Here is a 12707-nt window from a genome sequence, read left to right as displayed (position 1 = left end):
AATCACAGATTTTAATACATTTTCTTTTTTGTCATCTTTTTTCCTGCATTTTGTTCTCCTTCCTCTCTTAATGTTTCTCAGTTATCCTTTAGTATTTTTAAAAACTTTAGAGCAGCAAATTCTTTAACTATTAGAGCAGTGACTATTGTAGGAGTAGAACAATGTTTCTGGTCACCTCATTATTGTGATTACATGATAACATGGCATTTTTTTCTACTGTCAGATATTCATCACATACATATTATCTATGTGAAAACTCTCTGAGTAACTGTTTTTCATCCTCTGAACTAAAACGAATCACATCTCTGTACTGAAAAGGTTTTTTTAATGGGAAAATGAGCCACCAAAAAATATTTTCAAGATTATACAGCAAGGCAGGGACTAAGATCAAAATTAAAGCTTCAAGATTGCCAATCAGTCTTTTTAGGGATTGGCAAAACAGCATGCTTATTAGAGTTTAGCTTATATCCTTCTAGCCCCTCTTGACTTGCTACTGCCGCACTTATTCTAGGTTCACTGCAGCCATGTCAGCATCTGTACCCTTTCCCACCAAAGAACACTGTCCTCATTCAGGTGACAGCCAATGATATGGATACTTGGTCTCACACACATTCAAAATTGTTGGCAGTATCAGTATTAAATCTTGCTCTTCCAAATCCTAAGTTAATGGAGCTACTCAGGTTTGGTATGAAAAGCTGTCATTTATAATGCAGAATGTATCATTACATTTAAAGTACTCCTCTCACTCATCCCATTTAATGCTATGTAGTTAAATAATAACAAATCAGATTGGTTTGAAACAATCAAATACACTAGTATTGCAATATTTAGATAAAACACTTTTTATTTTTAAATAGTGTTTTAAAGTTTCCATTATTCTAGAGGAAAGGTTGTTTAACCTGTCATTGGAAGATTTCTAAAAAGAAATACTGAACAGACTTTTAATATCACATCTAAGCAATTTTCTAATAGCTTCACAGTCTCAGCCAATAGAAACAACAGGAAAAACATGCAGAAAGCTTCAGAACAGACTGGAAAGCTTGCAAACTCTGGTAGAAGATTTACAGATGAAGAACCAAGGTACCGTGTACATTTCAGAGAGATCTTCCTTGCTCAAAAGAATACTCACCTTCCCTTCAGGTTAAGCCTTCTATCTATAGACTGGCTGAGGAGGATATTGAATATGCAATTCAGAAGCCTCAGTCAAAATATGAAGATCTTACCCATGACTAACCCCTGGATTGATGTACAACCCTGGGGAGGTCACTTAAGCCCCGCTCTATTCTGTCATCTAGTAAGGGTGATAATACTGCTGAGCAATCCTCAGGACACGTTTTGAGCAGTTTTTCACATGAGACTTTCCCACACACACTCTTTCTCATCTCCATTAGGTCTGTACACAAGCCTTTGTATGACAGGATAACATTGCAGTTGATAGCTAGAAAAATTTGTTTCACTTTATGCGGGAGTTGAATTAGCATAGACCAGAAGAGACTGTGCCACCCAATGAATCCCTAAATAAAAAGATAAACTACTTTTAAATGTACTAAAGCTGTTTGAATGAAAACTGTCGTACTCTGCAGATGGTGGGCAACTTTTGGGGCATAAGTTCTAAGTGGATGTTCCCATGGATGTGGGAGGTTATGGATATGTTCCAAGGATTTGGAAGGGCTATCGTGTTTTGTGCTTTTCTGGTATAAATCCATGAATCCAGAAGCCTTTGTCAGAAGTAATTTTGGAGTATATTTGTTATTCTTAGCCTATTGTTCCATCTCTAGGAAATATAAGTTGCTAGATGAAGGGTATAAATACTTTTCTAAGAACAATTCCTTCTAAAGTAAGTTTAACCCTTATTAGTAATAATAGTAGCTATTGGTATTTACTGAGCAATTACCAGCTACGCGCCAGGCCCTGTACTCAGTGCTTGACTTATGTTTTCTTTATGTGAGCCTCATAACAATACTGGGAGGTGGGTGCTAATATCAGGTCATTCGAAAATGAGGAAACTGAAGATCACATCACAATCAATAAGTTGTAAGTCACACAATGAGTATTAGAGCTGCTACTGCTGACTTGAAAGCCCACATTTTTTAATCTGCTAAGGCTATACCAAATTGTTATTAGGGAAAACTCCACATCCCTTCTGATAATCCCAGATCCCTGTGTATATAAACATCAAGAAAAGCATTTGATTTTAAGTTTATTGTGAATTTTTTTAAAAGATGCATTATTTTATTGGCCCCATTTTTATTCACACTTTGGCTTCTATTTCTGAGTATATGTCTGTATATATACTCAGTATAATAATGCAATAATACAAATGGGAGATACATTGTATTTGTCTGGATGGAATGTCTCTTGGAAATTATGAAACAGATTTAGAGAGAATTTTGGGAGCATTTATCAAGATTTAAATTGTACATATGCTTTGACTCAGAAATTCCACTTACAGCAATTAGTTCAAGAAAAAATTGTACAAACACACAAAAGCCTGTTTACAAATAGCATTGTTTATAAATGAGAATAAGAAAACTTTTTCTACTTAAGTGTAGTTGACAATGTTAACATTAGTTTCAGGTGTAGCACATAGTGATTCAACTTCTCTATACTTTCTGCTGTGTTCACAAGTGTAGCTACCACCTGTCACCCACCACACAACACTATTAAACACTATTAAAATATTAATATAATATTAAAATACTATTAACTATACTCCTTATGCTGTACCTTTCATCCCCGTGACTTATTTTTCAATAGTCAGAAGCCTAAGAAATCAACTTTTAAAAATTTTATTTACTAACTGTTGGTACATCCATATAATGGAATCCTGTGCAGTCAGAACAAAACATGAGCTAAACTGGAAAAATATTGACATTTTTTAAGTGAATAAAGCAAACTACAGAACAGTTTATGCCACATATTTCCACATGTGCAAAAAAGTGTGTGTATATGTGTGTGTGCGCTCATGCGTGCATGTACATGAAGATATTTACCAAACTGTTTTAAGTGATGCCCCCTGAGGGGAGTTCAGCAGATTGAGGGAGCAGAGACAGACACTGACCTTCACCTTCATCTCTCTTTGTACCCTTCTGAGGTGTTCAGATTATTTACAATTAGTATGTAAAGATTTACCCGTAGCTCTTTAACATCAGTCTTTTCAAAAATATGCCACTTTGAAAATTTTAAGAACTTCTGAGCTCAGAATATATCTATTCTCTAGTAGCAAGGTGACCTCTTAAGAAGCACATTATAGAATTGAAAGCCAGAGTAGATGTCGCTAATCTAACTTTGTTTTATCAACATTTTCAGCAATGTCTTCAATGATCAGGAATCAAGAAAAGAGGATACAGAAAGTGAAAGACCAGGAAAAAATGTTACTAAAATGATACATTGCTTGCCTATTCTTTACAGAGGGATGATGCCCAATTAATTGTGGTACTGCTTATAATTAGTGCCCTGTGTACTTTTTTCTTTTTATGTGAAAATTTAATAAAAGACACCCTGTCCTGTAAACTCTATTTTGAAATAAACTATTCTTAAATGCTCTTACAGTAAAACCTCAAAACCATTGTAGCTAGATGTGAAAGTATGCCTACCTTATAAAGTATTAATTTGTGCTAACACCAATGTGCCAGAATAATTTATTATCTTTACTAGTGCTTAAGCAATACTTGCTCTTTTCAACTTTAAAAACAAAAACAAACTTCACATGCAAGTAAAATATGTGGTATACTGCCCAGAAGGACAAACTCCAGCTTGCTAACAGGGATTCCTTTTGTGATCCTGAACTCATCATTCCATTGGTATCAATGCATGTCATCAGATAACAGAACACTGGGGTCCCTACTCAAAATTTCTAGAAAGGTTTCTCTTTTATGTATTAATAACTATAAAGAAAGAAAGGGAAAAAATGTATTCTTCTTCAGCCAGTGGGTAACTTCTAGATTGAATGGATTCAGTCTGCCTTAATGAGATTTTCTTAGATTAGGGGGGTTTTGTATGTGGAGTGCTTTCTAACACCAATAACTTAATTGTGGACACCAGCTAGGTGTCCTAAGGGTCATTTCAGTGCTAGCACTCCCCAGAGCTAGCATCAGACTCTACAGGTGTAAGAGTTCAGACACACAAGACTGCACCCCACCTCAGGTGCAATTGCAAGTCCTGGGCCACATGTGTGTGACGGCTATAAATTGGACTTCCCCACAACTCCCTCCTCAGTTTCACTACTTGCTAGAACAGATCACAGAACTCAGGAAAGTGCTTTATCTACTATTACTGGTTTATTTTCAAGGCAACGACTCAGGAACAGCAAAATGTAAGAGATGCACAGGGCAAAGTAGGACATTCTGGTACATGAAGAGTTCATGCCCCCTCAGGGCACGACACCCTCCCAGGACCCAGACATGTTTGCCAACTGGAAGCTCAGCAGATCTTCGAGAGTGTTTATAGAGCTTAACCTGCTGCCCCCCCTCCCCTTCTGAGGCCGGGGTGGGAGGGGGTAGGGGGGGAGTGGGGGGCTAAAAGTTCCAGTCCTCTAATCACTCTTTCTGGCCTTCGTGCCAGAGACAACAGGACAATCCAGCAGAAGGGTAGCTGTCCAGAAAAGTCCACACTCCTGTTGCATGGTACAGATGCCACCGAGGAATGGCTGCTCAGCTAGAGGCTATTTCCCAGCCCCGGTGCCCCTCACGTTTACTGATCAGATCTCACTAAAGACTGTGGACAGAGCAGGACGTAGCACTTTCTGGCCAGACTCTTCAGTAAGCATCTGTGCCTTTCCTCACTGTATCTCCTCTTCCATGAGCTGGATACAGTGGACAGTGAGGTCCTAGGGGATGACAGAGCCCCAGGACAGAAGCAGCCTGGGTGACAGTCTGCAGTGAGAACTGCCCTTCTGCCAGAAACACCCACTGCTGATTATTTAGTGAGCAAGAAATAGGCTTCTGGTGCAGCCTTAACAGGTATGGTGTCTGTCTGTGATGACAGCTGGTTCAGTCCTAACCAGCACAGAGAATACATTAAATCCTGTTTCTCCTAAATGGCAGTGTTAACACTCTAAGCATGTCCAATTTTACAACAACTCTTTAAAATACAAAGTTTAATATTATATGTATCTCAAACAATTGGTTTTACTGAAAGATTAATTTTTATTTCATCAGGTAATGATAAAATTGCTAGTCAAAGAATTCTAAAGATATTTTTACTATAAATTGTTTTACCTTTAATTTTACATAATAGAAATGCTTGGGCATTCTGTGAAGTAACAATAAATGCTCTCTGAAGATTTTACTGGTAGAATATAAAATTCATTATGAAGAATATTAAAAGTATATGTGAATTTAACATACAGGTGCTATGAGCCAAAAACTTTTTTTCTTTAAGATTTTATTTATTTAAGAGAGAGAGAAGAACACAGAGGAAGAGTGAGAGGGAGAAGCAGACTCCCCACCCCCTTCCCCAGAGAGCCCCCTGTAGGGATCACTCCCAGGACCCTGAGCTCGTGACCCAAGTCAAAGGCAGATTCCCAAATAACTGAGCCACCCAGGTGCCCCAAACTGTCATGTTCTTGTAGGCACTTCCTAATACTATTTTCCATTGGGTTTATGCTCTTTTCAGCAAAGTCTGCCTGTGACCAGGATTAAACACTGTTTTGCCAGAAGATGTTATACTTATTACAAGTTGTTTTAACATATAAAAATTCATTTTCAAGTACAGGCATGCATAATATCCTTCCAAACAAAGGTAAAGTTTCTTTTTTTCTTTTTCTTTTTTAAAGATTTTATTTCTTTATTTGACATAGAGCAAGAGAGAGAGAGCATGAGCAGGGGGCAGAGGGCTCAATCCCAGGACCCTGAGATCATGACCTGAGCCGAAGGTGGACACTTAACTGACTGAGCCATCCAGGTGCCCCTGTTTCTTTTTCTTTCAAGAATTCACAGGTCACCTGGGTGGCTTAGTCGGTTAGGTGTCTTGCCATCGGCTCAGGTCATGATCCCGGGGTCCTGGGATCAAGCCTCACATTGGGCTCCCTGCTTAGTGGGGAGTCTGCTTCTCTATCAAATAAATCCTTTAAAATTTTTTTCATTTATTTCACAGAGTGTGCATGAGCCTGGGGTGGGTAGGGGGGAGGCAAGTAGGGGCAGAAGGAGAGGGAGAAGCAGACTCTCCACTGAGCAGGGAGCCCAACACGGGGCTCCATACCAGGACCCTGGGATCATGACATGAGCCAAAGGCAGATGCTTAACCAACTGAGCCACACAAGCGCCCCCCAAAAGGTAAAGTTTATTTATTTCTTTAAGAGATTGTATGTATTTATTCATGAGAGACACAGAGAGAGAGAGAGAGAGGCAGAGACACAGAGGGAGAAACAGGCTCCATGCAGGGAGCCCGATGTGGGACTCGATCCTGGGACTCCAGGATCACGCCCTGGGCCGAAGTCAGGTGCTAGACCGCTAGACCGCTGAGCCACCCAGGGATTCCCCAAAAGGTAAAGCTTAAAAAGGAATTCCAAAATGTTTTCTCTAAAGAGAGGAGAAAAACGAACCCTTCTTGCCTCTTGATGTTTGCTTTTTTCCTATGCGTCTGTTATTAGTGGAGGAAAATATTGGTATTTTATTTTACATCTAAGCTATTATGGTACTAAGGTTTATATAAGTAATTCAGACATCAAATAAAGATATTAAAACTCACATTTTATTTGTTCAGTTATAACGAAGTTTAATTTCTTCTCAGAACAAAGTCGTACTTCTCTATCACTGTCCTGTTATAATTTTGTTACCCAAGATAGCTGTTGGTCTGAGAGGAGAGGGCAGGAGAAATGATTGCTATCAGTCCCTCTGTCAGTCCAGACCCGTGAGAGAACAGGAGCCAGGGGAGAGATGGTCCTACAAAGGCCCTAGAGGGACATGAATGCTGCAGTCCCTCCGGGCAGTAGTCAGAGCATCACTCAGGCCACTCACTCAGCCCACACTGGAATCCCATTCCCATTCCCTCTCCTCTTGGCTCCTCCCAATGACCCACTCTAACTAGGCCCCTTGTTTCTACACCAGTTTGCCATCATTAAGACAAAGACTTACTTGCTACCTTCAAACCATAACTAGGAGGTAAAATCAAGCGAAACAAAGTAAAACATTGGGAAGTCTTACAAGTTCATATCCTTGGTAATCACATCTTGCGACCAGATATTTCTGGTCACAGTTGCATATGGCATTATTTTTAAATAAAAAGTTGTGCATGGGGCAGCCCGGGTGGCTCAGCAGTTTAGCGCCACCTTCAGCCCAGGGCCTGATCCTGGAGACCAGGGATCAAGTCCCACATCAGGCTCCCAGCATGGAGCCTGCTTCTCCCTCTGCCTGTGTCTCTGCCCCTCCACCCCCCTCTCTCTCAGGAACAAATAAAATCTTTAAAAAAAAAAAAAAAGTTGTGCATGTAGTAAGAGAGTTTCTCCAGTTGTACCAATAGGAAAGCAGCTCTTTTTGAATGAGACTTGTTTCACTCCCTGGGTTTAAGGATTACCCACCCAAAGGCTCAAGCTTGAACCCTGGGCAGCCAGTTGGTTTTGCTACGCCCAGGCCAGTCCACACCAGAAGCTTAGCCAAGTCATTCCCCAAGAGGACCAAGCCCTGAAGTAACGATGGATCAGCGAAAATCCACCCATCAACACCACAGGAAAAAAAACTCCACGCTCCCTGGAAGCATTATCTACATTATATTTCTGCACATCAGATGCAAGCCACTGGCAAATTTGAAACAACTCTGATGGCTAAACTTGGAGTTCTACTTTATTTAAAATTATTCAGTGTGCTCCACAAACTTAGCCTTTTCCAGATTCTACAACAGCTTCTCCACTACTTTGAAAACAATCAGGGAATCCCCCACCACTTTTGTACCACTTTATCCACACGGCCAGTCTCCAGGAACCTATTGCTACATTCTTCCCAGCGGGTAATCTCCCCATTTTCTACGACTACAAACTTCCATTCCACCACTATATCTGCAGGCAGGGACACAGAACGACACCAGAACCCATCCTTGCTATACTGGAGTGGGAGGTAGGTATTCCACCTTCCAAGACTCTTGTGATCTCCAGTGATTGCAATACATTGCTTACCAGTGCTTGTGATATAATGGATCTGGAACCTGACGCTAACTTGCTGGGACCCCGAAACCACCGCTACCGCCTTTTTCTGTTTCACATCCACTTCCTGACCTCTTGGTTCCATAAGAGTGCTTCTGCCACAGTCCATTTCCTGGTTTGGGCTTACCACTGGAGCCTCAAGGCTGCCACCCAAAGCAGCATCTCCCCAGGATGAGTGCCTGGACACCATTTCCCAGTCCTCATTGTCAGCCCGGTCCTGATTGCTCAGCTGTGCAAGGCTCACTTCTTTCGCTCTGTCAATGACCAGGTTGCTAGAATACAACTTTTCTGCAAAACAGGAAGCTACATTAGCAAGTGTCTCTTGTCCTTTCTGGAATCCCCATTCTCTTATAGCAGACTCAAGGCTTTCATTTCTTGAAACTTCAGAGTAACCCCGAGAGTTACCAGTCTCAGATGTAGCTAGAGATTCTGTGGCTGGAAACCCTCCAGAAGGAACATGCTCTCTTGAACTGCTGCAACCACTGTCTTTTCCAGAAGGACTCTGCAGTCTCCATGCTGCTTCCTGCAAGTTACCATGGCCTTTGGTCTCTGAAACCAAACATCCATTGCTTTCTTGAAGATGCTCTAAAAAACAAAAGGAAAAATGTAATAGTGTTAGGCAGTTCTTGTGAGAAAAAAGGCTGAGAAAATAGATTTAGTTGTTGAAGACTTTATTGTTAATCTATCTGCAGTTCACAAAATCCATCTCGATTCAAAGCAAGTACTTAATTGCCCAGTTCAGACACTAATTGCACCAACAGTGTACTTTAAGAATATGCATGTGTATCCATTAACAAAAGGCATATCCGGGAGCATCAGTGTGCCCACCCAAGAGTGTAAATGAAGTGGCAGGTGTAGAAGCAGACTTGTGACCCTGTCATGGTCCTCACTCCCCACAGTCTAGACCATACTGGCATGCAGCCACATTGTTCTGCTTCTATCATCAAAAAACGTTGTTCCGACAAAGATCCGCATGGCTTCCCTACAGACCCTAAGAGTACACTTGCACTCCCAGGAACTGCATGCATCCTGGGGATCGGCTCTCACAGGTGTGGGCAGATCCCCAGCAGCTGACACTGTGGGGGAATACAAAGAACAGTGGTGAATCATTGTGCAAGAGTTGGGGGTGATGGTGGGGGAAGAGGACTGGTTTCTCTTTGCCAACCCCATATGCGTTAGGAATATCTTCAACAAAAATAGGCTTTTTACATCCCCACAGGGACTGTTCACTTTTTAAAAAAATGTTCTCACAGTACACAATCCAAGCTCCCTAAAGGCTTGGTTTCCTTCTTGGACACCTCACTCTCAGTCGGAATAGCTCCCTACAAGACCGAAATCTCCGAAGTCATACAATCAGCACAGATGGGGGCGGGGGGGGGGGGCTGTCTGTGAGGGTTTGGCCTTGTTTAATTTTGTCTCTTTTTAATGGAGTTGTGAGACATAAACATTACCCTGAATTCCTAATCTTTCAACCTAAAGCATGAGGCTGGCTTTCAGAAGAAGATAGATGGGCTCTCTGCTCATCCCAAACCAGTTGTGGGGAAGGCGCCGAGGCAGATTTTTAAATGGCTGCACATGAACACTGACTGCACTAAAAATAAAGTTCCCAGATGTCCCTCCCAGCAATCGGTCGGAGTCCAGGCAGGGGCGGCTGGCCGGAGAGGGCCCCGGGAGCTCGGGTTTTCTGCCAGCTCCTTCCTGCGGCCGTCACGGTGCACACGCGGCCCTGGGCGTCAGTCCTGCTCCCTGGGGTTGGATCCCCTGCTGGGTGGGCCCCTTCGGGAGGTCCCCGGGCCCCAGGGCTCTGGAATGGGCGGCCAGCGGGGAGCCCTGGGCTTCAGCCGAGGCCTGGAGGCCTTCGTGGCCGGAGTCCACCCTGAACCTTGCTTTCCCGACAGCAGCGTCCAGACGGCGGGAGGTGCCCGCAGCCTGGGTGTTCCCCAGCCCGGCGCTTCCGCGGGGCGCTTCCGCGGGGCGCGGGGCGCGGGGCGCGGCCGTCGGCCACGGGCCTGGGGCAGGGAGCGTGTCCCCGTGTCCCCGTGTCCCCGTGTCCCCGCTCGGCCTGAGACTGAGGACGGCGGCAGGACCCCTGGCCCCGGGCGCTCCCCGGGCCGGCGCAGGTGCCCCCCTGGCGGGGCGCGGGAGGCGGGACCCCGCGGGGCGCTGCCCCGGGACGGCGGCCGGGGCCCTCCGGGGCGCCCCGGGAGCGGCGGGGCTGCGGCCCGGGCGGGGCGAGGGGAGGGTCGCGCCCGGGCCGGGGGGGCTCGTCGAGCTGCAGGCGCCCCCGCGGCTTCCGACCTCGCTCGGCGGACGGGGCCGCGGGCTGCGCTGGCGACGCGGGAGCAGAGTACCTGGCGCGGCCGCCAGCTCCCGCCCGGCCCGCGGAGCCGCGGCGTCCCCCGGGGGCCCGTCCTTCTGCTCCGGGTCGCCGTCCGTCGCCGCGTCCCGCAGCAGCCAAACGAAGATCGCCCCGGCCAGGCCGCCCCCCACCAGCAGGGCGGACCACACGGCGCCCATGGCGGGACCGCGGCGCGCGGACGCGGCTCGGGTCGCGGGCGCAGCCGCACCTGCCCCGCCCGCCCCGGCCCGCGGAGGTCCCGGCGCCCGGCGCCCCCGCGCGGAGCCCAGCCCTCGGCGGCCGAGCCCGCCCCGCCCCGCCCCGCCCCGCCCCGCCCCGCCGCACACCCGGCTGCCCGCGAGCGCCCGCCCCCTCCGTACGCCCCTTCGCCACCTCCCGGGGCCGCGCCGCCCGCCTGGGGCCCGGGGCGCCTCCTCCCGTGGACTCTCCGCGGCCGCGCGGCCGGCCAGGGGCGGGGCCCCGGGAACTTGGGCGCGGGGCGCGGGCGCGGGGCCGGGGCCGGGCACCGGGGGCAGCGCCGGACAGCGCCTCTCCCGCCCCCGCTTGCCGCGCCCAGCCTCCGCGGCCCCCCCAGCCTCCGCGGCCCCCCCTGCCTCCGCGGCCCCCCCTGCCTCCGCGGCCCCCCAGCCTCCGCGGCCCCCCAGCCTCCGCGGCCCCCCCTGCCTCCGCGGCCCCCCCAGCCTCCGCGGCCCCCCAGCCTCCGCGGCCCCCCAGCCTCCGCGGCCCCCCTGCCTCCGCGGCCCCCCCAGCCTCCGCGGCCCCCCAGCCTCCGCGGCCCCCCCAGCCTCCGCGGCCCCCCCAGCCTCCGCGGCCCCCCCTGCCTCCGCGGCCCCCCAGCCTCCGCGGCCCCCCAGCCTCCGCGGCCCCGCCCCCCCGTAGAACGAGACCCATCCATCCATCAGTGCCACTCATCGCAACCACGCCCAGTCGCGGCTTCTTCCTCCACCTCTTTTTGGGGTGTGTGGTGGTTGGGGTGTGCTCTCTTGTCCGGACGGGACATGGCCCAGGGACAAGCTCCTACGGATGCTTTTTAATAAAAATAGCGACTCTCTTTGCTAAGCGCCGCGGTGAGGTATGTGCTCAACTAGACCCTCGCAAACCCAACAACCGCGTGAGAAAAGGGTCACAGCGTCTTGTGATTCACTCCTCTGTCGACGTGACGCCGACACACCAGCTTCAAGCTGCCCGTTGCCGCGTGTGTGCAGCTGCAGCCTTTCGCCCTTTCGCCTGAACCGCGCGCGCTTCTGCACCCAGCTGCGACGGCCGCGGGCAAAGACCGGCCGGGAGGAACCAGCTAAAGGGCTCCCCTGGCAAAGCAGGTGGTTCGGAGGGGCCCCCTTCGGGCACACAGCAGCCCCTGGCCCAGTTCCCGCAGGGCTGGGGCGTGCCTCCCTCGGGTCGGTCACGACGCCTGCAAATGCTAAGAAGACACCGGGGAGAGGCAAGGGGGTAAGGAGACCGGGCGTCTTCCTGGACGCTGGCAGACGCTCCCACCCAGCTCCTCGGAGTGGGACTTCCCACCTCCTCCCCAAACCCGCTGCGGCCCGGCCCGCCCACGGCAGCCACACCCTTCCCCGCGAATGGGACCCCAACCATGTCCAGTCGCCCTCTGCTACTGTTCTTCCCCTCTCACAGTAGGCAGGAAGCAGCAAGCTGCTGCTCTTTCTGCAAAATCCTACATCAAGAATTCTACTTCTCGGGGCGCCTGGGTGGCTCAGCGGTTGAGCATCTGCCTTCGGCCCAGGGTGTGACCCCAGGGTCCTGGGATCGAGTCCCCCATCGGGCTCCCTGCATGGAGCCTGCTTCTCCCTCTGCCTGTGTCTCTGCCTCTCTCTGTGTGTCTCTCATGAATAAGTAAGTAAAATCTTTTTAAAAAGAGAAAGAATTTACTCTTCTGCTCTAAGTGACCCCCTGGTCTGTCGCCAGCACCTCTCACTTGGATTATGGCCGGCCGCTCTCTCTGCTTCCGCCTGGAGCCTGCAGGCTACTTTCCAAGCAGCACTCGGAATGACTCCTTAAAACATCCTCAGAGCCTCTGCCCAGGACCCTCAATTGCTCGGTATCTCAGGACAAAAGACCCGGTTAGTTCGCAACCTCCTAGGAGCTTCTCAGGTGTGACCTGAAGCCCGCCCTAATGTGGGGAGCACGGGGAGAAGCTGCAGACAGAGGCAAACCACTCCAGATTGGTAGGTGGCCGTTTTAATAGGCAGG

At 48.5% G+C, this 12707-nt stretch overlaps 2 protein-coding genes across 3 annotated transcripts in view; one reads left to right on the top strand and one right to left on the bottom strand.

Moving 5' to 3' along the window:
* Positions 1–3469, top strand: part of CCDC158 (coiled-coil domain containing 158) — an 82634-nt gene extending 79165 nt beyond the window's left edge. The window contains exons 21-22 of the mRNA XM_041757854.1: positions 973–1080; positions 3310–3469. Of these exons, the coding sequence (XP_041613788.1) occupies positions 973–1080; positions 3310–3386 (185 nt within the window). The 3' untranslated portion in view covers positions 3387–3469. The remainder of the gene's footprint in view (positions 1–972; positions 1081–3309) is intronic.
* Positions 3470–6671: 3202 nt separating this feature from the next.
* STBD1 (starch binding domain 1) lies at positions 6672–10760 on the bottom strand. 2 transcript variants are annotated; one of them, XM_041760171.1, is made up of 3 exons: positions 10489–10759; positions 8543–8722; positions 6672–8425 (listed from the first exon to the last, which is right to left on the bottom strand). In XM_041760171.1, exons 1-3 carry the CDS (start codon positions 10652–10654, stop codon positions 7863–7865), a joined length of 909 nt encoding a protein of 302 aa, XP_041616105.1. In that variant the 5' UTR covers positions 10655–10759; the 3' UTR covers positions 6672–7862. The 2 variants fall into 2 exon arrangements, with proteins under 2 accessions (XP_041616105.1, XP_041616104.1); XM_041760170.1 differs by having other exon boundaries at positions 6672–8722; positions 10489–10760.
* Positions 10761–12707: the final 1947 nt, after the last annotated feature.

The sequence above is a fragment of the Vulpes lagopus genome, chromosome 6 (genome assembly GCF_018345385.1).
Source record: "Vulpes lagopus strain Blue_001 chromosome 6, ASM1834538v1, whole genome shotgun sequence".
In the NCBI taxonomy this organism is placed as follows: Eukaryota; Metazoa; Chordata; class Mammalia; order Carnivora; family Canidae; genus Vulpes; species Vulpes lagopus.
Note: the sequence above shows the minus strand (reverse complement) of the source record. Positions and strands in the feature narration are given on the sequence as shown.